General features: G+C 36.4%; 1 protein-coding gene across 1 annotated transcript in view; it reads left to right on the top strand.

The window, feature by feature from the left end:
* The window catches only part of LOC150106813 (WD repeat-containing protein 91), a 324,316-nt gene that overhangs the window by 170,815 nt on the left and 127,485 nt on the right, over window positions 1-26,016 (top strand). The window contains exon 9 of the mRNA XM_090392727.1: window positions 19,966-20,003. Coding sequence (XP_090248853.1) covers window positions 19,966-20,003 — 38 coding nt within the window. The remainder of the gene's footprint in view (window positions 1-19,965; window positions 20,004-26,016) is intronic.

The following is a 26,016-nucleotide window of genomic DNA, read 5'->3' as shown; positions in this document are numbered from 1 at the left end:
AGAGAGGTGAGTCAGTGCAGCGATGTCAGACAGTGGGCCTTTTCCTAGAGATGCTGGAGAGATTCCACACGGAGCTAATCGTGAGATATCGGCCTCTGCAGAATCGAGCCCTCACTGAATGTCCCATCGGAAGGAATGGAGAAAGTTTCCTTAGACATGGTAACAGACACGTGCAAGTCCGGCAGCTGTTCAAGGACAGTGTAGCCCCAATGCCAGGTGCAGAGACAGCCTAATCGGAAGGTAACTAAACCCTACAAGTGGAAGCGACCTGATATCCAGAAAAGAGTTGGTAAAGTAGAGAATTTTATTATATGTTTCAGTTGTGTTAGAGGAAAGAAAATCGTGTGTAATAGAAGAATGTGGACAATTTATTAGAGTTCTTCAGTGAGAATTATTATTTGGAGTAGCTGGTTTCTGTTAAACAAAATTGTCTGGAAGCGATTACATATGAGTGTGACTGAATTTGATAAGTAAAGCTGATGTTGCAGAAAGCAATTAATCGAATGCCATCAGAACATATAATATGTAACTGAGTAACTTGTGGAAAAGGATTATAGTTTGTAGTAATGTGTTTCATTTACGTTATCTAGTTTTGTTTAGCATTTTCCTTAACTAACTTAGCATTATTTGAATCAACTTAGTATGTACTGATTTTCTTAGCAGGAATTTATTTGTATGAATTTGAGATCATTGAATATATGATGCTTCATAGTTATAAATGTCTTGAAATCCCAATAAATATGTTTTATTTACTTATGCCTGAGTTATACCTGATTACGAGATCAAATTATCACTTATAAAATTGAGCCTAGGCAGGAGGGAATAGAAAGTGTATAGAGATAGATTACAGGTCACGACTGCTAACTGAAATCTATATGACCGTAGCAAAGTGTTTATTAATGTGTTTATGCCTAAAGTTCTAGGAAAGTCTCCCTGTGTAAGAGTCCCTTTTATTATAGGATACTGGCTGGCGCAGCTTTAAAATATAAATTTGCCAGTATCCAAAAAGGAGACAAACCCTAGATAGAAATTTCTTAGGTCCGTATGCAGAATAGATAATAGCGATTACAGAGATAATAAAGGTTAGAAAATAGGAGAAAGCAACGATGTAACAATGGTGCAGTCGGTAGGATGTGATTAGGGCCCCCCCAAAATTAAGGTTAATAGATCCATAATCACTGTAAGGTGGTTTTGACCTCATATCAGGCAGTCACGCATTTATTGGGACAGTAGAAATTTGAGAGAAGGTTTTGTATTAGATTGTAAGCTGAATGCAGGTATGTCTCTCCTGACAAGCTCAGAACTAAATGATTTTCAATTCTTCAGAACTATAAACCCCCAACAGATATTCCCTCAGTTTTCTGGAGAGGACACTGACAATGCAAGAACTTTCTTTGAATACATTGAGGAACTGAGGAAGATTGGCCGATGGAGCGACTTCCAACTGCTAATTTTGCTACGTAGCAAGCTAGTTGGAAGGGCGAAGAACTTCTTTTACTCCTTGCCGACTCTAAAGGTAACCCTGAATTACCAAAAGTTCAAAGAAATACTTATATCTCAGTTTTCGAAGGCAAGGAATGTGGATCCAAATTTATGGAAACTTCAGAAAATGGTGCAGAAAGACGAGGAGAAGGTATCAGAATTTTAAACTCTTGCAAATACCCTGAGTGTCTCTGATGAAGTTGAGCACCATCTGAACTGGGCTGTCTTCCAGCACTTCAGGATAGGGTTAAGGCAAGAGCTGAGGGAGATAGCATTTGGGATATAACCAACTTAGAAGAATGTTATCCAGCCATAAAAGAGAGAGAACAACTGTTTGGAGACATCTGTCCTGCAGCCATAGTTGGGTCTTTTAATATAATTAAGCAAGAGAGAGACAGCAATAGGGATCAAAGCACTGTGATGGGACATCCAGAAAAGGAGAAGCAGAAGGCACAGAGAGGAAATGAAAAAAGTAGACCTGAGACAGTTTACCAGGTTACTACTAGCATTCCAAGTTTTAGCGAGGTTCGCTGATTAATCAAGCAAGAAGTGGAGAGATTGCAGCAACCTATCATGGAACATCTCAATGCTGTACTTAGTCAGTTGACAACAGCCTCCATGACAAACCAGGAGAATTCCTCCCTTCAAGATGAGAGGACCATTGACCTAATCCACAAAGAGGTTGAAAAGATGTAAAGACCACTGCTCGACAAAATGGACTCTGTGATGCATAGATTGACGGAGCTGTCTGCCAAGTGCAATAGTAACTCTCCTTTGTCCTCGGACGGAGATAATGCAAGGGGTTACTATTGAGAGTCCCCAAGGTGCTATAACTGTAACAAGTTAGGTCATGCCCGTAACTGTTTTAACAGGCATGGAAACTCAAAGGGGAACTATCATTCAGAGGCCAAGACACATGTTTGTAGCAAACAAGCAGAAAGGGGGGGGGGGTGACGATATCAGAGACAAATCCCTGTAATTTTGGTTGAAGGATCTGAGGAAGAGGGTTCAGGGCATTGATAGATACAGGTTCACAAGCTTTGATTATCTCCAGAAACTATTTCAGGGAGATAGAGCCCTATGTAAAGGGGGGGACAAAACATCTGCGAAAAACCATTAAGCTTTTGGGAATATCCCCCTCTATTACTCGCGCAACGAAATCAGTGAGATTGAAGGTGAGCCTGCGCGAATATGGCATGTGTGTTTGGCACAGTTTCATAGTTTTGCCAAGAAACTCTCTCCCTCATTTAAGACTAATCCTAGGAAATGATTTCTTAACTAAATACAGTTTCTCCTGTGATTATTCTAGAAGAGAAATATGTTTTCAGGGGAGGAGGAAAAATACAAAGGCTGGAAGGGGGATCACAAGCTCGGAGCAAGGGAGGTGTCCATATGCATCAGAAACACCAGAGAGAGCGAGAGTGGGCACAGACCTACTGAGGAAGACGCTGAGCATAGAGAACTCACCAACTTAGAACAGAGTGAGGTCTCCTCGTCGAAGATCTCAAAGAATCCTGATATGATTGACCAAGAAGGAAGGACACAATCAGATGAAAAGGTTACAAACAGAAATGAACGTGAGACAGGTGAAGATATGTTGGAGATCAACTATGCTGGTATTAAGTGGAATATAACTACCTCCTGTAAAAGATTAATGAATAACTGGTGCAAAACTCGGGAAGGATGAGACGATCATAACACAGCAAGTAATAAGAGAAATTTTAAATCAATCACCTGGGGTGTAGAGCATGCCCTCTTATCCAAATGTGACCCGGAAATTAAATTCAAAGAATGGAAGAGTCATCCCCAGAGAACTGAGGGAGGTATAAAAAGAGTTTCTCTGAAGAAACAGAAAAACTTTTTCTTTTAGAAAGGGAGGACCTTTGTTAGATCCTGAATGGAGAACTTTTGAAAGGAAATTATTCATTCAGGATTTAACATGTTAAATCTAACAATTTAAGGGGATAACTGCACTCCTGCAAAAAATAAAGAAAATTGTTTGCTATATGTGAGAATATGTATTCCTTATATGTAATTTACTGAGATTTATTGCTGTCTAACTGGAAATCAAAATAGAGAATTTGTATAAGAAAATTATTAGTTTCATTAAGATATCTAGTATGCTGTAAATCACTAGATAATAAGTAGCAGTCCAAAGGTGAGCCATACAAGTTGAGCGTAGGGCTGCAGGCAATGGCATACGCAGAAGGTGACGTTAGCACGCTTTCCATGAAAACAGCACTCCAAGAGCAGAAGGAGATTGAAGGATCAACTTGGGGGCATGAACGAAGAGGGTCGTGCAGAAAATATGCAGTGTAAAAGAGGGCGCACAAAACTGGGAATATAAGGCGATGTGCACCATTTTACAGGACTTTTTTTCTAGACTGTTCTTGTGGATCCTTTGACTGGTGGTTCGAGAGAGAGCTGAGTCGGTGCAGCGATGTCAGACAGCAGGCTTTTTCCTGGAGATGCTCGAGAGATTCCATGCAGAGCTAATTGTGAGATATCAGCCTCTGCAGAATTGAGCCCATTGGAAGGAATGGAGAAAGTTTCCTTAGATGCGATAACAGACACATGCAAGTCTGGCAGCTGTTCAAGGACAGCATAGCCCCCCAATGCCAGGCGCAGAGACAGCCTAATTGGAAGGTAACCAAACCCTACACGTGGAAGTGATCTGATATCAGGAAAAGAGTGGGTAAAGTAGAGAATTTTATTATATGTTTCAGTTGTGAAACATATAAGGTAGAGGAAAGAAAATCATGTGTAATAGAAGAATGTGGACAATTTACAAGAGAACTTTAATGAGAATTATTATTTGGAGTAGCTGGCTTCTGTTAAACAAAATTGTCTGGAAGCAATTATATATATGAGTGACTGAATTTGATGAGTGAAGCTGATGCTTATTTTAAGAGGAACTTGTGGCATAGTAAATTAAATAATAAAGGAACACGTAAAAACCACAGTTATATCTTCAATTAGTAAAAGGACAAATATTTCGTATTAAAATTAATAGTACATCTTCAGTGTCTGTTACAGTAATAGGAATGGAATACAAGCAAAATGTTCGGTGGATCACCTATTAAAATACAATTGTTACCGCGTGCTAGGAAATAATAGAGAATAACAAATTTAATCTATTAAGATAAATGGTTTTTTACATAAGATAAAAGTCTCCCAGATCTTTGAGAGAGAAAGACAGTCATTTCTATTTAAATTCGGTCGGTGTAAGATAGTTTCGCAACTTTCTTTGAATAAGCGTTCATATTTGAATCTGCATCTATGGAGAACAGCTTTATCCCACTGGACACTATGAGTAGAGTCAATACTGTGCTGTGCCAGACCAGACTTCAGAGGTTTGTTATAATCAATATAATATTGATGTTCTTTAATTCTTTTTTCCCAAAGAACGGCCAGTTGGTCCAAAATAAGAGACATCGCATTTGCAAGGTATCTGGTAAACGCCAGCCAAAAATAGAGAAGACAGTTTATCCTTTGTAGAACGTAATAAAGAAGAAATTTTGTCGATAGGAATATATGTTGGAATCGATTGAATACTTTTTCAGAATTCTACCTATAGGTTCTGAGATTCCTGGAATGTACAGAACAGGAACTCTGCAGACCGTTAAAGAAACTGTAGGTATTGGAACATGAGTCAAGTATCTGTTGGATTTGATTGGAGTTGTAATCATTTGATTCCATTAACTTTTTAATGATGGAAAGTTCTTGTTGTAAGATTATTGGGGAAGAGCAAACTTTATGTGCTCTATGAATTAGAGATTTAAGAATGCCAAATTTTTGAGACGTGTGGTGCGCACACTTTTTGTGAATGTATCTGCCAGTAAATGTGGGTTTTCGAAAGACGCTTGCAGATAAGGTACCAGAAGACGTTCTTGTAAGGAGGATGTCCAAAAGTGGTCAAGTACCAGAATTTTCTTTTTCCATAGTGAATTGGATGAGTGGGCGAAGGTTATTTATCCGTTATAGAAAAGTGGAAAGTTCATCTTCATTGTGTGGCCAAACAGCAAAAACATCATCGACATAACAGTATCAAAGGGATGTTGAGGATGAATGGATGAGAACATAGTATCTTCGAATTGTTTCAAATAGTAGTTTGCCAAAGGTGGAGACAGAGGGCTACCCATGGCAGAACCTTCAATTTGTTTGTAGATTCTGTTTTTCCAACTGAAATAACCTGAGTGGATGACATATTCGAATATCCTTGCGATATCTGGAGGGTAATCTTCATATAAAGAATTGACTTTGTCAGTTAATGGGATATTGGTGAACAGAGAAATGATGTCAAAACTGACTAACATTTCAGAATCTATAATTTTAATATCCTTGATTTTTTCAAGAAAATCTGTTGAGTTTTTTATATAGGATCTGGAATGATCAGTGAGAGCACTTAAGGAATGTGATAATAGTTTTGCAATACGATAAGTTGGAGAATCAATGCAATTCACGATAGGTCGTACAGGACAGCCTTCTTTATGGATTTCAGGGAGTCCATATAGACGAGGAGTTCTTCCAAAGTAGGTGCGTATTTTTTCCACGTAGTTAGGATCCCAACTAATCACCTCATCAAGTAATTTATATAGTTGTTTAATTTGTGAATTAGTAGGATTACGTGTGATCTCTTGGTAGGTCGTAGTGTCTTCTAATAGGCTGGATACTTTTGTCTCATAGTCAGTCTTATTCTTAAGAATTAAAGAACATCAATATTATATTGATTATAACAAAACCTCTGAAGTCTGGTCTGGCACAGCACAGTGTCCAGTGGGATAAAGCTGTTCTCCTCCATAGATGCAGATTCAAATAGGAACGCAATTTCGAAGAAAGTTGTGAAACTATCTTACACTGACCGAATTTAAATAGAAATAACTGTCTTTCTCTCTCAAAGATCTGGGAGACTTTTATCTCATGTAAAAAAACCATTTATCTTAATAGATTAAATTTGTTATTTTCTATTATTTCTTAGCACGCGGTGATCAACCGAACGTTTTGCTTGTATTCCATTCCTATTACTGTAACAGACACTGAAGATGTACTATTAATTTTAGTACGAAATATTTGTCCTTTTACTAATTAAAGATATCATTGTGGTTTTTACGTGTCACTTTATTATTTAAGTGAAGCTGATGTTGCAGAAAGCAATTAATTGAATGTCATCAGAAACTATAATGTGTAATTAATGAGTAATTTGTGGAAAAGGATTATAGTTATGTAGTAATGTTTCATTTATCTTATCTAGTTTTGTTTAGCATTTTCCTGAACTAACTTAGCATGATTTGAATTAACTTAGTATGTACTGATTTTCTTAGCATGAATTTATTTGTATGAATTTGAGATCATTGAATATATGATACGTCATAGTTATAAATATCTTGAAATCCCAATAAATATGTTTTATTTACTTATGCCTGAGTAATACCTGATTACGAGATCAAATTACCACTTATAAAATTGAGCCTAGGCAGGAGGGAATAGAAAGTGTATAGAGATAGATTACAGGTCACGACTGCTAACTGAAATCTATATGACCATAGCAAAGTGTTTATTAATGTGTTTATGCCTAAAGTTCTAGGAAAGTCTCCCTGTGTAAGAGTCCCTTTTATTATAGGATACTGGCTGGTGCAGCTTTAAAATATAAATTTGCCAGTATCCAAAAAGGAGACAAACCCTAGATAGAAATTTCTTAGGTCCGTATCCAGAATAGATAATAGCAATTACAGAGATGATAAAGGTTAGAAAATAGGAGAAAGCAACAACGTAACACCAGCAAGTAATCCTATTCATGGTTTTATTGATGACTGTACACTCCATTTGACAAATCATGCAGTGCTCGCACATCTTCAACTTCAAGATCTATAACCAGTGCAGCATTTACTGATCTTCAGTGTGGTGAAGATAGCTTTAGTTGCCTTTAATGCTTTCAAAATGCAGTTTTGTCTTCTTTCTTAAAAATTAAAATAAAACCTGAACTTACCTCCCTTACCTTCAATAAAACACATCATAAGGTAATCAGATTTCTCTGTCGATGACCCTTGACTGACATAAGCGCTTCCATAACGCAATTGGAAGAACGACGGTACATTGTGCCCTTTGATTGGAATAGGCCTAAGTTAGATTCTCGTTGCGATGGGAGGAATCTTTATCTGGGCGATTTCAATCGAAGATGAGTTAGCCGATCTCATACGGAGGTAGTAGGGTTTTTTCGCCCGGAAACTCTGGTTTTTCATCCCACACACAGACAAATCGGCCTTTCAGAACACACACAATTTACAGACAAAAAATACTAGTTGTCGTGGAGTTGGGCGGTAGATGGAGATGATTCGTAGTAGAGGTTCGGCGGTTGAGACAGTTGATGTCCTCCTGTGATGAGTCTGTTGACTCCTTGGAGGTGTCAGGAATAATAATATTTACCCGTAAGCTTTCTTCACATGAAGAGCTTCGTCAGCTTCCAAAAACAACAGTAATTCTTTTCCTCTCAAGATGCTGTTTTTCACCCATTCATCTACTAATTCTACACAAATCTTAAATACTGCTCATGTTTATGGTGCATCTATAACCTCCCTAAAAATAGATGTATCTAGAAGTGAGCAATTTAGCTCACTTCTAGATACATCTATAGGTAATCCTTCCCTGTGGTAGTTGATCGTTCCCTCATTGACTCACTTCAAGCACTATCTCAGTCTGTTTCAGCCCTGTGCCTTTTCTTCAGGTACTTCCATACACAAGCTTCACCAATTAATTATCAATTTTGGTCTGTTAAAGCAAGAGCATCAGTTGCTTCCCAGCATCTCTTTTCATTTGAATTACAAACACACCAAACCTGCTTTTCTCTTCTTATTTTGTCTATCTCTGTTCTCTGGAACATCCTTCCTGATGAAGTGTTTTCTAACAACTACATCCAACATTTTCAAGAAAAACTCTTCACCTACACCATACACACAGCCATGATGTGCAATAGATTCTATGTCTTGTGGGTAATTAAGGTGTGGGTAATTCTATGTCTTGTGGGTAATTAATTTAAAAGCAGACTTGCTTAGCAGCTGGGATATAATTTATCTGTAAAAGAAGGGGTGTATGTGTGTGCACAGGCTTGTTGGCCTATGTGGTTAGCATACTTGCTCTCCAACCATGGGTTCAAATAATCTGTGGGCAAGGATGTTTGCAGTTGTCTTCAGGTGGGAGATTAGTTTCATTACCCAGCGTGAGACCACCACCCTGCTTATTGGAGGCCCGAAGTAGCTTGAAAAAGTTCCATGTTTGGTATCTAGAGTAGGTTTCTGGACTTTGTAAAAATTACAAAAAATAAATAAATAAAATTGATAAAAATGGAGGGGGGGGATTCTTAGTCCACCCCAACATATAGGTATATTAATAGTAACATTTTGTGGATAGGAACCACATTAAAAAAAAACATAAAAAATTATACTCCACATATGGAAGACAGAGGAGCTTATATCAATAAATGCGGTGTATGGAGAAATGTATGTAAATGTCAAAATATCAGAAAGCTACTGGAAGATCATGCCATTAAAGTAAAGCAAAAAATGCATCTGAAAAATGGCTGTTCTGGTGTAGGCTGGATAGCAGAAAACTCGACTTGGAAAATCACTTGTTCTGTGCAAACCAAATACCAGAAGGAGTTAAGTCAGAATCATATTGTGCTACAAACACTCAACATCAAAAGGTCAGCATGGAAGAGAATTGGGAAAATGCTTTGGGGGGGGGGGGGGGGAACTGCTTTCTCAATCTGAATAAAATTATTGGATATGCATAGTTCCAGTTGATTTATGCTGTTCAAAAGTCGATAAACATTTCACCTCATATACAGTTGATTCTCATTATGGTAAACTTTGCTTTAATAAATTACTGAAGTTCTGATGAAAGCCCCTTGGGTAAAATGCTATTATAAAACAAATTTACGATAGCACTAAACACAAATTTACGATAGCACTGTAGATGCTCTGAATTTGTTGTAGTGAATTTGCTTATCACCATCTCAGCTCATAGTCATGCCTGAGTAACACATGCTCACTATTTTTCTACTGCAGACCTTTTCTGTTAATCTCCTGATATTCACCAGCCAGATTCTCTTTCTGTCCAACCAAATGATTTCCCATAACCATGACCGTCTTTTGCTTGTTGACTCCTCACCCTGTTCATTTTCCCTCCTGGAAAACAAACCTTGTGCACTCTTACATTCATGACAATTTTCATAATGCAATGCTGTTACATCCATAGCCATTCATCACCCCTTTCTCAACTGGCTGTGATTTGATTATTTTGCACACTTCAATTCATATCTGCATTGCCTTCAATTCGTGAACTGTATTGCTTGAATTACCTGAAACAGCATGTCATGGAAGGAACTAGGGCTTTGAAAGTGCTGGATCTGGTAATAGCATTAAAAGATGTACCCATAACCAAGGTGGATATTGCTTTAATTTGGGGAGAGTGACCATGCAAACTTGATCTCAAAGATTGCTAATCATGTGTAATTCTGTGTTAAGGAAGAGTTAATGTTGAACTATAAAGCTGGTAATTATGTCAGATGTAAGAAGCATCTTGGAGTAGTGCCATGGTTTGAGATACTACAAGGAAGGAATGTGTCATGCATGCAAAGTGGTCAGAGATTGTTAGCAACTGCAAAATCTCCACCTGGATGGATACACCTTTGCAAAGCAATCACTCAGCAATTCAACAATTTTTTTTTATTCTTTGCTTCTCTCACAATCATTGATTAAAGTCATTCTATCAGTCATTTTTGCTCTTATTTGCTACACAAAGAAAAAACTCTTCTGAATTTACTTTGCCTTCTTAGTTAATTTTCTTTTATAATCAGATTATGGTCTCTCTCTCTTACTATACTATAGTCACCCTTTTTTCCTGCACTTTATACTGCTTACTAGTATGCTGATCACATTTTTCTTTAAATTCCCTCTCAAATGTTTCATAATGCAGTTTGGTAATGCTTCTTTCATTATCAAACTGCATACCCAAGATCAGGAGGCTAAATCAAGTTAACTGTAGAAAAATGAAACATTTTAGAGGGAATTTAAAGAAAAAGGTGATCAGCATACTGGTGAGCAGTATAAAGTGCAGGAAAAAAGGGTGACTATAGTATGGTAAGAGAGAGAGACCATAATCTGATTATGAAAGAAAATTAACTAAGAAGGCAAAGTAAATTCAGAAGAGTTTTTTCTTTGTGTAGCAAATAAGAGCAAAAATGACTGATAGAATGACTTTAATCAATGATTGTGAGAGAAGCAAAGAATAAAAAAAATTGTTGAATTGCTGAGTGATTGCTTTGCAAAGGTGTATCATCCAGGTGGAGATTTTGCAGTTGCTAATCTGATGTTGGAATTGAGATAGATGAACAGGCAGTGCTCAGCATATTGAAAAATATCAAGATGAATGCAGCAGTGAGACTAGATGGTGTGTCAGTTCGTGTGCTACATGAACGTGCAAGAGAATTGGTAGTGCCACTGATGAAATTGTTCGGTCTGTCTCAGTTCTGCCAAGGTTCCAAGGGAGAGTAAAGAGGATAAGATAGTTTCATTACATAAAGGTGGCTCCACAACAGAAGTAGCAAATTACAAACAAATCATTATCTCAGGAGTGGTGATTAAAGTATCAGAAAGATTTTACCTTTTAACGAAGGCAAAATCTAGTAGTGTAAAATCCTTTCACAAAGCCATTCTACCAACACAGGAATACATTATTGTGGGTAACATGGCTTTGTGAAAGGTAGGTCCTGCCTTAGTAATTTACAAATGTTTTATAATGGTGACAGCAGAACTAGATAAGGTAAATGGCTACACCATGATACTGCTGGACTTTGCCTTTGCAAAGTTCAGCAGTATCATGGCAGAAATTTGACAGAATACACATGGAAAACTATTACAAAAGTTGGAGAAAATGGGAATGGGTATGAAGCTGGTAACATGGATAAAGGGGTGGCTGATAGACAGACAGAAATCTGAGAGTAGTATCAGTTCATCCCCAAGGTAATGTAGTTTTTTATATTGTTCAAATGTATCTCAATTTGTCTAAACATGAATTTTTAAAGCTTTATAAGTACGACTAAGCTGAGGCAGCCTCATTCTAAGGAATTCCACCTTGCAACAACATCATATGTAAGTTATTGTTTAAATAACCTTTTATTACTATGGAGGTCACTGAAGACCACATTGGCACATCATGCTTTTAGCTCAAAAAAGCAACAATGATGCTAACACTGTAAAACAAAAAAAGTGTGCAAGAAGTGTATGGCGATAATGTTTTGAATGTATGAAAGTGCCAGCGATGGTTTCAAAAATTTTGACAAGGGGACTTTGGTTTGAAAGACTCTCCTCACTCTGGATGCCCTCTCTCTCGATAATGATATGCTGGAAGCTGCTATTGCAAGAAATGTCAATGCAACTGTTGACAATTTAGGAAAAGATTTTAATCATCGACAGTTGCATTGACCATCCATCACCATTTGCAAGAACTTGGAATAGTGTCTAAGCTCGGCAAGTGGGTTCTTCACGAACTGATGAACAACAGTTGATGAGAGAGTGTCAACATCTGCACTGGTCTTCATTCTCGAAGAGGTTCGGTCTCCTTTTTTGAGTCATGTAGCCACTGGTGATGGAAAAGTGGATACTTTACAAGAATGTTAAGTTTGCTAAAGTCATTGGGTTCATTCAGGGGAACAGGCCAAAGAAGGTTTTTGTTAAGCATTTTGTGGGATATTGCTGGTATTATACACTTTGAACTCTTTGAAGTGTGAACAACTCAATCAATGGAATGAAAATTTGAAAGAAAAAAAGTGTTCACTGGGCAATCGAAAGGGTGTTGTTTTTTACCATGATAACGCATGCCCTCATAGTGCAAGAATCACCTGCATCAAGATTGAGGGACTTGGCTAGTAAAGAGCTTCCGCATTCCTCTGTATTCTCCTGATCTTGCACCTTCAGATTACCACTTATTTTGAAGTTTTCAACATTTCATTAATGAAAAACAATACAACACATTAGAGACATTGAAATTGCGCCTATGCAACTTCTTTGCTTCCAAACATCCTGAATTCTCTAGAAATGGCATTATGAAGCTTTTACAACATTGGAAGAGCATTATTGATTCAAATGGAGAATATATACTTGATTAAATTAGACATGACTTATCTTTTATATCCTTTCAAAACTTAATGCTAAAAGCATTACTTTTGGGATGATGACCTGATATATGGTGAAGTGGAATCTAGGAGAACGAGGATGACTAGTGGATTACCTCAGTGTTCTGTACTAGGGGTGCTAATCTTTAATTTGTATATTAATGATATAGAGAAAGATCGAAGGTGTGTGGGTGGTGGTGGTAGGGGTGGGGCATTCATTTGTTTGCTGAAGATGCAAAAGTGCAGAGGGCAGTAATAAGTGTTGTGGATATCTTGCGGGATGATTTAAATAAATTGGCATTGTGGGCAAAGAATGATTGTCAATTTAATGTTGCAAAGTGTAAAGTTATGCATTTTGGGTTGAAAAGGTTACATACTGTGTATCACATTGATTGTACTGGGTTGCAGGAGGCTAAGGACTTAAGGGTAATGGCAGACAAGGAGTTGAAGTTCAGAGGGCATATTGTAGAAATTGGTAATATAGTAAAAAAGAATTACCTCGATATTGAGAAACATGCTAACCAGTAAAGAGAAGAAAGTTATCTCTTTTTAAGCTATGATTTCATCTTGGGGGATCAGGAGGTGGTGGAGAGGATTCAGGGACAAGTGACTAGCTGGTGACATGTCTAATGAATAAATAACATGAAACAGATTTAGTTTGTGTTTTTTTTTATTTATTTATTTTTTTTATTAGTATAAAATTTTTGCACTAGTATCAAGGGCATCTTCAGTATGACCTTCAAATTAAACAAGAACAGAAACCACTATATTCAACAATGAAACGTGCTACACATATGTATGGTGCTAGTGCCGCAATGAGAAGAAATGGTGTATTTGTTTTGGTGTTACAGAAAGTGTTTTTTTTTTTAACTAAATTATATTGTCTAGATTTGTATAATAGTACTTTTGTGTGATAGTCAGACTGGACATAATCATTGTGCTGTGGTATTGTGATTTTAAAAATGTTCCCTTTAGTTATTTCGATTAATACGAGTGCTAGTTAGCATTACAAAAATGGCAGCAGTGCAGAAGGTCTCAACTTAGAGATGATTTTTTCCTGGACTTTCTTTTCGCAGTGGATAAGATGTGACAATTGCTTTATGTATGTGTCCAAAATCATTAGATTTATGGAGTGTTAGTTAGATCGAACAATAAAAAAGAGCGTATTAGGTATGTGAAAAGTGTGATGAAAGGCTAGGACATTCCAAAAATGAGAACAGTGTTACCAGGAATAATCAAAAAATCGATGGAAGTGCTTGCGATGGTAATAACAGAAGTGACATGGAAGAGCTTACGCAAGAGTTAATGAAAATGAAGAGTCAGGTTAAATGTATGGAAGAGGAGGAAATGGAACGTTTATAGAAGAGCATAATTGATGTAAATGACAACGAATTTAATAAGAAGCAAGTATCTAAAGGCTGATAGGGTTGCTTTATATGGTGACTCAATCATTAAAGGTGTGGTAAAAAAAAATAAAGATGCTTTGCTTAGAAGGAAGGAATGAGCTTCAGAATTAGTGGTAGGCACAAACGACTTGAATAGTGAGACAAAGAATGTGGAAAAGGATTTGAAGTTGTTGCAGGAAGTGAAGAATAATGATGTCATTGGGAAAGTGGTTTGTTGCCCAGATATGACAGTAGTGAACTCAGAAGGAAAGCAATGATACTGACAAGATGGCTGAATTGTGTTATGCAGAGAGTGTTGAATTTGTGAATGTATGGGATGAATTCAAAGGGAAGTTAGACTGGTTCAAAGTTGATGGAATGCATTTCAATGGATTTGGTGTTGGTTATTTGGAGTGATTGTTGTTTATACAGAGTTCATACGAAATTAGTACCACTGAGTCAGAGGTTGAGAAGCAAGTTGTGGAAAGACGGGAAGAGGATGGATACAAAGGTGAGGAAGTGATTATAGCAGAGTAACATAATGCAGTGCAAAACATTGAGGGATGAAAAGAATATAAATGAAAATCAGTCGGGATCAGGGAAACGCGGATAGTCAGGATCAAGAGAGAAGTGCACTATAACAGAGAGAGAGAGAGAGAGAGAGAGTAAAAAATGATTGTGTTGATAGGATGGCCTCATTGAGTGGAGAATTGTTATACTTATATACTAATATATGGAGTATCAGAAATAAAAGGGCTGAGTTTGCAGTATTGATTGAATCAGTATGCCCAAAGATAATTAGCATAACTGAAATTCAATTGACTGAGGATGATATACTGTCAGGACATGAAATAGTAGGATATATAGAATTTTCTGAAAGGATAGGAAGCAGGGGGGGGGTAACATTAATAGTAGCCGAGGAATTGTATACTTCAAGAGTCAAAGTGGAAAGTAGTAGGAATATGTGTGAAGATTTTGAAGCTGTTTGGTGTGGAGTTGAGATCAGTAGAATAGTGTGTCTAATAGGATGCTGTTATAGGCCAGGAAATGTTTATACAATTAGTGGCAAGAAAAAAAGATGATCCTAATGGGAGATTTTAATTATAGGAATGTGGATTGGAAAGAAGAGTGTATAGTAACAAAGAAGGTGAATTTGTTGAGTTTCTGTGGGATAACTATCAAAAGCAGCACAATGAACCTCTTGTTGGAAGCGACAAGAGGTTCCAAAAGTGTTTCCAAATCTAACACCAATGAACCTCCTGTTGGAAGCAACAAGAGGTTCATTGGTGTTAGATTTTATGATATCCTCACAGGATGTGGTTCCAATCCTGTGGAAAGTAGTCCTGTTTGACTACTTTCTACAGGATTGGAAAGTAGTCAAACAGGAAAAAGTTATCAAGAAGGTCTAAATGAAAAACAATAAGATGGGTGATTATCAGAAACTCTGTAGTCAAACTAGCATCAATACCTTGGGTTGATGAATTGTTGTGTAGAAAATATGGGAAATGATAAGGCAGTATCTAACACAAGCAGTGCATAATTGCACACCAAGAGATAAGTGCATAAATAGAGTAGGAGTGAGATGGATGAACAGTGAAATCAAGCAAGCAGCGTTACAAAAGATGTTATGGAGAAAGTACAAGAACATTTGCAACGAACAGATGCATGAAGATTATAAAGTGCAGGCTAGAAAAGTGACAAGCATGGTTAAAAAAAAGAAAAAGTAGAATATGAGAGGAGATTGGCCAGTCAGGTCAAACCTAAGCCATAGATATTTTTTTGCTTGTTGATGGTTATGGTAGCAGAGTGACCATGGCAAATGATATAGTGGAATTATTTAACGAACAATTCATCAGTGTAAATCATGGTGTGAATGATTGTGTGCAACATGTGGAAGGGAGGCAAGAATTAGTAGAATTAAAGCTGAAAGAATCGAAGGTGTATCAAGTGTTGATTGGGTTAGATGTTGATAAGGCTGTGGGAATGACACAGTGTATATTTATAATGAATATTCACAACAGTTAGTCATGCCTTTGTCCTGGGTTATTTAATGAAAGTTTTGCAGTGGGGAAGGTTCCTAAGGAGGGGAAAGAAAGCAAACAAGCATGGTTTGCCTTCTTTCCAATTTGTCAAGAACAGAAGTGTTTCCAATTATAGACTGGTCTATATATCTGCAGCTATGATTAAAGTGTCTGGAAAAATTGGTTAGAAGAATACAGAATTGGGTTGATTTACGTAAGATTCTTTGATTGTCAGCATGGGTTTGTGAAAGGCAGGTCTTATTTTAGCAATCTGCTTATGTTTTATGATAAGGTGACAAAGGGAGAATCATATACAGTGATTTTCTTGGACTTTGAAAAGGCATTGATAGATTACCACAAGTTGGTGTACAAGCTGCAGAGAATAAGAATAGATAGTATATTGGTTAGATGGATTGGAAATTGGCTCTCTGAATGATAACAGTAAGTTGTGTATGAAGAGCCATGTCTCAGAAAAGCAAGGTGACCAGTATCATGCCTCTGGGTTCTGCTTGAGCCCCTTCTGTTTAACTTATTTGTTAATATTTCATGTGGATTGACTGGGGATCTTCAAATGTTTGCTGATGATGCAAAGTTAAGTAGAATTATCAGTAGTGCTGTTAATTCTCTATAGGAAGATCTGAATAGACCTTCAGCTTGGACAAATGAGTGGGGTTGCAGTTTTAATGTTTATAAATGCAAGATATTACTTTGATGTATTGGTGGAGCTGTACTCTAGGAAGTGGATGAGATTTGGAATCTTGAAGTGATGGTGGAGAGTGGAGTGAAGTTCCAAGGACACGTCACACACATCATATAGCTGCTATAATAAAAAAATACATTGACAGGTAAGAATAAGGAGGTGTAATGCCTCTATATAAGGCTTTGGTCAGACCACATATGGACTTTTGTACTCAGATTTGGTCACCTAGTTTTCATTGTGTTGTGGAAACACTAGAGGATTCAAAGACTAATAACCAAAGTGATATCAGGACTCTGCAGTGTTGGTTATGAAGAGCATTTGAGAGAATGTGGATTATAGAGGTTGGTGGATAGGAAGAAAAGAGGAGATATGATAGAGAACCTCAAGTTAATTAAGGGATTCTATCAGATTAATACAGAAGAAATTATAATAAGAGTGGATGTTGAGATGGGAAGAATGAGAGGCCATCCCTGGTAGTTTTATAAGGCTGTGGTGAAGAAAAGTGTGAGTAGATTTTTTACATGAAAAGTTGTTGGTGAGTGGAATGCATTGCCTGAGTGCATTGTGAGTGTGGGTAATGCAATTACTTCAAAACTCATGATAGATGTGTTGCTGCTGAGTGGGCCTCCCACGATGAATGTTGGTTCCATGGAGGTGACTGAATAATAATGATGTGGAGCATCATGGTCTAATTATATTAAGATTCTAGTAAGGATAACTTAATTTTTTTAAGTTAATTCTGGAATTTGTGAACTATTTCCCATTAGAGGGATAATTCAAGTCCATTGTTTCTATTTAGTTTTGGTCGATGTAGAAAGGCCTCAACCCTCTTTGCATAAACGTTCCAAGAGATTTACTTTTGTGTTATTCTCTTTGTCTATCACAATCTGTCCATTGCCATTTATTGTCTTCTTTATTGTTGCAATATTTTTTACTTTTATTTATTTTCTACTTATTATTCCTTTTATCTTTTATTCCTGGAATAGCTCTTTGTACTAATATTAATTCCAAAATCTTTGACATTAATTCTTTGATCTTCAGAAAAGATTGACAAGGAAATTAATGAATTTGTTTAATAGTCAAAATATTTTGTATGTTATTTAAAATGAAATATAAAATATCTTTTGAATATTAAGTTATGTAAATTAAACATTTCCTGTTCTTTCAATGTTGGTACTCAGTTTTTCTGCAGTGCAATTGTGAGAAAGATTTTCTTCAGTATCATTATTTTTCATTTCAAAGATTATAATTTCAACATAATGAAGTTTTCTAGAGTAAATTAAGTTTTAAATATATAACAAGTTTACTGTGCCATTCAGAGGTGAAATTCATTTGAAAATTTTAATTAAAAATCTAGTTGCCTTATTTTCCTGCATTTGCCACTTTATTTATTTTTATAATGGTAATCCCATAAATCAGAAGCTCCCCAGCTTGTATGTTAGGATTGCAAATGGGCAGAAATGTAGAGCAGGAAGAAGAAACAGGAATGTTGGATGCTAAGATGTTAAATGTTAATGTTGGATTTTGTTGGCTTGGTTGTCTAAATGGTTAGCATATCTGCTCTACAACCAATAGGTCATGGGTTCAAATCCCTCTGTAGACATAGATGTTTGTAAAGGCCTGCTCCTGGCAAGCTTGTATAGCTCCTGAGTTTATAAGGCTTATTTATTTATTTATTTTTTAAAGTTTTATTTTTTCTTAATGAGATTGAACTTGTTCTGTCTCATTAGGAAATATATATGAGAGAGAGAAGACTTTTACAAAAAAAAAAAAAACAGCAGGTGATAGAATGAATAAACTGGAAGAAAAAGTTGTAAATGAGCTTGAAGTCAAATTGTAAAAGGGTGTGGAATAGTTGGAGCTTGTATTTCGGCAGATTTAGAAGAGAGTAGGACAATCCTCATTGCCAATTCTGATAAACACCATCCATGGAAAAATTTGTAGAGAATGCAAGCAGCAGAAACTGAATGTTTGTGTGTGAAAGAGTGAACTGGTAAGATATGGGTCATTAGTGAACTTAATTTCTCTTCTGTACTGAGTCATATTTTTTGGGAGGTCTTTGGGGAACCAAAAAACCTGAGAACAGTACTAATTGGATGAATGGATTTTGTATAGATGTAGAAAGGTTTTTGCTTGGTTATAAATTAAATAAAATATGCCAAAAAATTATATTCTTGTTTAATCCTTTTGCCAAGAATATAATTTCTTGGCATTTTTAATTGGATTTGTGTAAATTAATAGCTGTTTAAAGTATTACCTTGACAACAAAAAGAGACCCTAACTTTTTGGATGCTGAGATAGTGAAATTTATGTTATGACAAGAGGGATTGCAGGTTAGAGTAGTCTTAGAAGAAAGATTTCATCTTGTCTAGAAATTGGTGTATTGTCAAAAGTATGAATGTAAGAAATGGGTTGTTTTTTTACAAGAAATAAAGCATAATTGAGTGTTAGTAACATTGAAATTAATAAGGTTATCATCACCGCTTTGAAGAATAGTTTGATATCAGAATTAGGATGGTAGAAGTTCATATTCTGGAATATTTTTTCCAGAGTGCATTGTTTGTCAAATGAGAAAGAGGAGTGCAATGTACTACTGTTATTAGCAAAACTGTATATTGTATTTTCTGTCAACAGGTTCTTGATACACAGAAGGAAAAGAGTAAACCTTGCATTCCTACATTTTTTACAATGTAAAGAACAGAGCTTGGTATTCCTACCAATTTTTCAAAAAATATACTGTCCATGTATGTTGTGGTCTGCAGCTGCTACAAACTACTAAAGTTTATTCTATTTTTTTTCCCCACACATGGAAGGGAGAAGAGCCTATAGCACACAGATGCCATGTGTGAGGGTCAGGAATATATGAAGTATCAGAAATAAAAGGGCTGAGTTTACAGTATTGATTGAATCAGTATGCCTAAAGATAATTAGCATAACTGAAATTCAATTGACTGAGAATGATAGGACCTGAAATAGTAGGATATATAGAATTTTCTGAAAGGGTAGGAAGCAGGGGGGGGGGTATCGATATTCAATTGATATTCTTCTTCTTCTCGAATTGTTGATGCTAGCATCATATTGTGGTTAAAATCAATGTAATAATTAACCAGTTCTTGTTAATGTTTGCTCTAAAAATGAAAGTTTTGAATGCCTGATTTTAAATTTTAATGAAAGGAATTCTATTTTTTTTTTAAATCATTTATTTTTCAGCTTCAGAACAAAAGGAATCCTTTTACATACTCAGTCAGGTAAGAGATATAGTTTATTACAATAATTTAACATATATTTAAGTTATATTATTATTCTTAACCAGCAGTAACATGCTTTAATCCATTGTTTCATAATCAGATGAAATAAGGAATTTTTTTTAAGCATTAAAAAGTATATTTTTTAACTTGTATGTAGTATATATCACACATGCATGGTGTTTTGAATAATCATAATTGAAGTTTGTTTATTCACATGCTACTCATCAGTGGATTTAACATAATATGAATGTATGTTGATATATTTTTGATATTATTATAAAAACCTCCATGGAGTCAAAGACTCATCGTGGGAGGTCCACTGTTATACACACAGTTTATCATACTGTGCCTTAAATATATTCACTGTCTCTGCACACACCACACTCTCGGGCAAAGCATTCCAATCACTCACCACTCTCCATGCAAAAAACCTGCTCCTCACTCCCTTGTTCACACCCTCCTTATACAGCTGCTTCCAGGAATGACCTCTTGTTCTCCTGCTATCCTCACTCATTCTGTGCAAAACCTCCCCAACATTAATCTGGTAATAACCTCTTAACAGCTTATGTCTCAATCATATCCCCCCCTCCTCCTTATATCCACCAATTTCTGCAAATTGCATTTTGTCAATCTGTCTTCATACTCTACATTCCAGAGATCAGAAACCACCTTAGTCGATCGCCTCTGAACTTTTTCCAATGCAATTTCATCTTTTTGAAAACTAGGTGACCAGATCTGTGCACAGTAATCCATATGTGGCCTAATCAAAGCCTTATACAAAGGAACCATAACATCCTTACTTCTACAAGTCAATGTCCTCCGCATCATTCCCATTATCTGCTGTGTTGTCTTCACTATTTTAGTAACATGTCCCCGAAATTTTAGGACCTTGTCTACAATCACTCCCAGATCTCTCATTTCCTCTACCTCTTCCAAGATATTTGCACCGATTGTGTACTTTACATCCCATCTCTGCTTCCCAAATTTCAAAATCTTACACTTTGAAACATTGAATTGACATCCCCACTTATTTACCCATTCAGTCAGTGTATTCAAGTCCTCCTGCAAAGCTACAGCATCCACACTACTCCTGATAGCTCTCCCCAACTTTGCATTATCTGCAAACAACTGCACATCACCATTCGGACCTCTCAAGATATCATTTACATACAAATTAAACAGCAATGGACCCAAAACAGACCCTTGAGATGCACCACTAGTAACTTTCCTCTTTTGGGATATCACTCCTCCATAGACAACTCGCTGATACCTATCAGACAGCCCATCTCCAATCCAGCGAACCAATCTACTGTTCAGCCCCATCCGTTCCAATTTAATTACCAGCTTGTCATATGGCAATTTATCAAATGCCTTTGCAAAATCTAAATATACCACTATATATGCAACACGCTTATCCAATGCATTTGTCACTTTATTATAAAAAGTAAGCAGGTTGCCAAAGCATGATCTTCCTTAGTAAATTCATGCTGGCAGCCAAAGATTATTTTTCTGTTGTCAACCCAATTCTGAATCTTATTTCTAACTAACTTCTCTAATACATTGACCACAACTCCAGACACACAAACTGGTCTATAATTCAAAGCCTTACTCTTATCACCTCCCTTATGAATTGGAACAATTTTACTTTCTTTCCACTTTTTGAAACTTGACCCAGTGAAAGACTCATGTTGAAAAGATATACAAAAGCTGTTGTTAACTCTCTGGCACATTCCCTCAAGACATGTGGTGAAATAGCATCAAGTCCCACAGCCTTATTTACATCAAGTCTATTCAATTCCTCATATACCTCCTGTTCACTTACTAACAGTTCCTCCTCCTCCTTTCCCACTGCCTTCAAGTTCTGCATGATGCCACATTCACAAGAATGAAATACCTTTAGAAATTGCTCACTAAATATCTCAACTATATCCTCCGCAGCGGTTATCATTCCTCCGTTTTCACCAATCAATCCCATCCTACCATAATCATTCTTTCTTCTACTGGCGACATATTGAAAAAACTCCTTAAGATTTTTTTTGGCTGCTTTAGCTAACTGCTGCTCATACTGCATTTTTGTTACCCTTATCTAGTCACCTTCCTCACCTACTCTTTGTACTTCTCATGCAACTGGTTGTTATAAATACTCATTTGGTGTTTCTTTCATAATACCTTCTTCCAGATTGCATACCTTATTTCTTGATTCATCCATTTTACATCCACTCTATTTACCCTCTTCACCCTTGGAATACACTCTGATATTGCCTCCACCAAATAGTTCTTGAGTATGGCCCAAGCAGCATTGATATCCTTTCCATCCAGTTCCTCTTTCCAATTTATTATCGCAAGCTGTTTCCAGATCTTTTTGTAATTACCAGTCTTGTAATTCCATATGTATCCCTTTCTGACAGACGTATTATTAAAAATATAAGAAGATAAACAGTTACTTAGTAATTTCTGAAGTTATAGATTGACCTTGTTTTAATTTAAATCGTAATAAAGATGTATTCTTAAGCAAAAAATGTAAATTTCTTCTTCAGAAAAATTTCCAAATTTTCCATTTGGAAACTTACTGTAAATTTTTATTCTAAATCATATTCAGTATCATTGTAAAAGTGAGTGGAGCTGGCAGCAGAATTGGAATTTCAAAAATGGTACTCATCATCTGGTGTTCCCAGACTTTTCCTTATTTCTTGCATCTACTCTCCATGTGAATTTGTGTACATTTTTATGTTTGAACATGTTGTTAGTATAACTAATCCATGTCCTGTACAGAAATCTAGCAGTCATTTACCATTATTAGGTTTGAGCTTTTCTCCAAATTTTCCCAAAACATTTCTGTATGTTAAGTAATCATTTCCTACTCTTTTGTTTAGATCTCCAACAAGGACCAACTATTCCTTTTTCATTGTACCAGCTGCCTTCTCTAATGCCTCAAAAAAAATTCCATTTCTTCCTTGGTAGAACCTTCTGTGTGATCATAAGCACCAATAAATCTCATTCTCCAATTCCCCATTCTGATATTTGCCTGCATCACTCTGCTTGTTATTGTCTGTCATTCAAGAAGATTATCCTCATATTTAGTGTAGAATACTTTAGCTACTCTCTCCTTTCCCTGATTGTTATTGCCTGAATATAACATTTTGTATTTGCTGCTTAGAAAGATCTCACCTGTTTTTATCTTTTTTGTTCCAGTAACGCCTATTAGTTCCATTTCTTTTCCCTTCATGCTTCTTACGTTGATAGCGCCAGTCTTGAGCTATGCTAATGTTGGGTTGGGATTTGTTCCAGTAGCTGACTTTGCACTATTCACCCTAGTTCCCTGACAAAAACAGGGGCCTTATTTGACTGGGCAACTCCCCAGCTGGCATGAAATTCTGTCTTTTTTGTACCATCATTTTACATTGTGATTTAAGCCAGTAGGAATACAATTTAGTCGGCTAAATCCCAAATTGCCAGTCCATCCTCATTCGTTCAGTATCCAAGTAGATACCTAACAGGGTGCACCATGAGAAGGTGAAGATTGGACATTATGTCAGAAGCCCTGGTTGGTTCTCCACATTCCTTAAAAGGCTGCATGGAGGTCTCCTCCCAGTTTTACAGCTTTGACTCCAGTAATTTCTCTTAAACACCCCTGTATATACAGGGTAAATAAAATTGAATTAATAACTACAGAACTATTTGAATCCAAGGCCTTCTAAATAAAAACTATACTTTTGAGATCTCTGTCTTTTAGAGGATAAAGTCATTGTCTCACTGACTCATTCTATTAAGAGTTTGTTTTACACAAGCTTAATCAGTCTACAAGGCTGAACAGTTTGTATTTTACAACAAATTCCTACAAAAACAGATGTTCGTTAGAATCAGTTTTTTTTTATCAGGCCTTTTCTGAAAATATAAAATTTAACTTCCATTTGGCTTGTTTCACTGAGTATAAATATTGTTACCTTTAGGAAATTTAATTAAAAGACTAAATCACAAATTCTTGACCAGAGAAAGTTTCTCTTACTACTTTGTAAACAATGTATCAAAGTGGAACTCTTCACTGGTGTCCTCGAGACAGAAGTCGAAACTTCATTTAGCATTTGTTTGGGCATCAACATAGAATGTCTATTCAATATCTCCTTTTATTACTATTCACTTACTGTTCAGGTCAAGTATCAACTTTTCCAGTCAAAGAATAAAATTCTTTTCAGAATCCTCGTTTAATACATTGACTGTTTTTCAAAAAAAAAAAAAAAAAAATTCTCTGGTCTGTGTTCTTGAGCTTCCATTCTCTCTCCTTGTTTTTTGTTGTCCCAGTACAGAAGGCTCTGACAGCTGTCAATCACTCATCAACCTCCTTGGTTAGCACTTGTTTAGCTAAGTGACAAGCAAGAAGTCAGTAATGGCTGACACATTATTGTTATTAGTGCGAAGAGAATGCCTGAACCACAGATATCACTGTATACTTAACAATTGTGAATTGCAATAAAAAAAAATAAAAAAAAACATTTGAAATTGTTGCAGTATCTGGTAAGTACATCAATCTGAAGTACTTTACATTTTTTAAATGTAAATATCAGTTTCTCATTGGACACATCACTAGTGCTTGCTTGTAATTGCTTTCCATATACAAGAAGAAATTCTTTGGACTGAACTGATTAACAGATATCACTGTAATTAACTTCAGGGATCATGTGGTTATGATCCCTGAAGTTAACCAACAAAAAATTAATTAACAAAGATGCTTAAGGGTCAAAGCTGTATAACTGAGAGGAGACCTCCACATAGCCTTTAAAGGAATGCGGAGAACCGACCAGGGCTTTTGACCTAATGTCCAATCCTCACCTTCTCGTGGTGCACCCTGTTGGGTATCTACTTTGATACTGAACGAACGAGGATGGGCTGGCAATTTGGGATTTAGCCGACCAAATTGTATTCTTATTGGTTAAACCAAAATAAAAAATGATGGTACAACATGACAAAATTTCATGCCGGCTGGGGCGTCGCCCGGTTAAACAAGACCCCCGTTGTTTTCGCCAGGGAACCAGGGCGAACAGCGAAAAGTCAGCTACTGGAACAAATCTGAAAACAAACCCCAACTCAACATCACCAGAGTTAAAGATCGGTACTATCAACGTAAGAAGCCTGAATGGCAAAGAAATGGAGCTAGCTGAGGAATTAGATAAGTACCAGATCGACATAATAGGGGTGACTGAAACAAAAAAGACCAAAACTGGTGAGATCTTTCTGAGCAATAAATACAAAATGTTATATTCAGGCAATGACAATCAAGGAAAAGAAGGAGTAGCCATAGTATTCAACACAAAATACGAGGCTAATCTTCTTGAATGGCAGTCGGTCTCAAGTAGAGTAATGTGGGCAAATATGAGAATGGGGAACTGGACAATGAGACTTATTTGTGCCTATGGTCCCACAGAAGGTTCTACTAAGGTAGAAGTGGAGGAATTTTTTGAGGCTTTAGAAAAAGCAACTGACACAATGAAAAAGGAAAAGTTGGTCCTTGTTGGGGATCTAAATAGTAGAGTAGGAAATGATTGTGAGACATACAAGAATATTTTGGGAAAATTTGGAGAAAAGAGCAAAGCTAATAATAATGGCAAATATCTGTTGGATTTCTGCTCAGGACATGGGCTGGTTATTACTGACACCATGTTCCAACATAAAAATGTGCACAAATTCACATGGAGAGAAGAGGCTAGGAATAAGAAAAGTCTCATTGACTATGTTATTGTTGATAGTGATGTTTTCTCCCTGGTGCAGGACACCAGAGTGTACAGAGGATTTGAAATTGGAAGTGATCACTATTTAGTCTTGAGCAGGATAAAATTGAATTTCATATTGAAAAGAATAACATGTAAGAAAGTTTTAAAGCGAATAAAAGTTGAGCAGCTCTCAGATGTGAACTGTAGACTAAAATACAGAAATATTATTGAAAAGAAAATGAAAGAGTTTGAGAACAGGAATCAAACCTTGGAGATTCAGTGGCAAACTCTGAAGGAAACATTGATTG

This window comes from Typopeltis vanoorti, chromosome 5, assembly GCF_054136105.1.
Source record: "Typopeltis vanoorti isolate ZY-2024b chromosome 5, IOZ_Tvanoo_1.0, whole genome shotgun sequence".
NCBI classification, from domain to species: Eukaryota; Metazoa; Arthropoda; class Arachnida; order Uropygi; family Thelyphonidae; genus Typopeltis; species Typopeltis vanoorti.
Note: the sequence above shows the minus strand (reverse complement) of the source record. Positions and strands in the feature narration are given on the sequence as shown.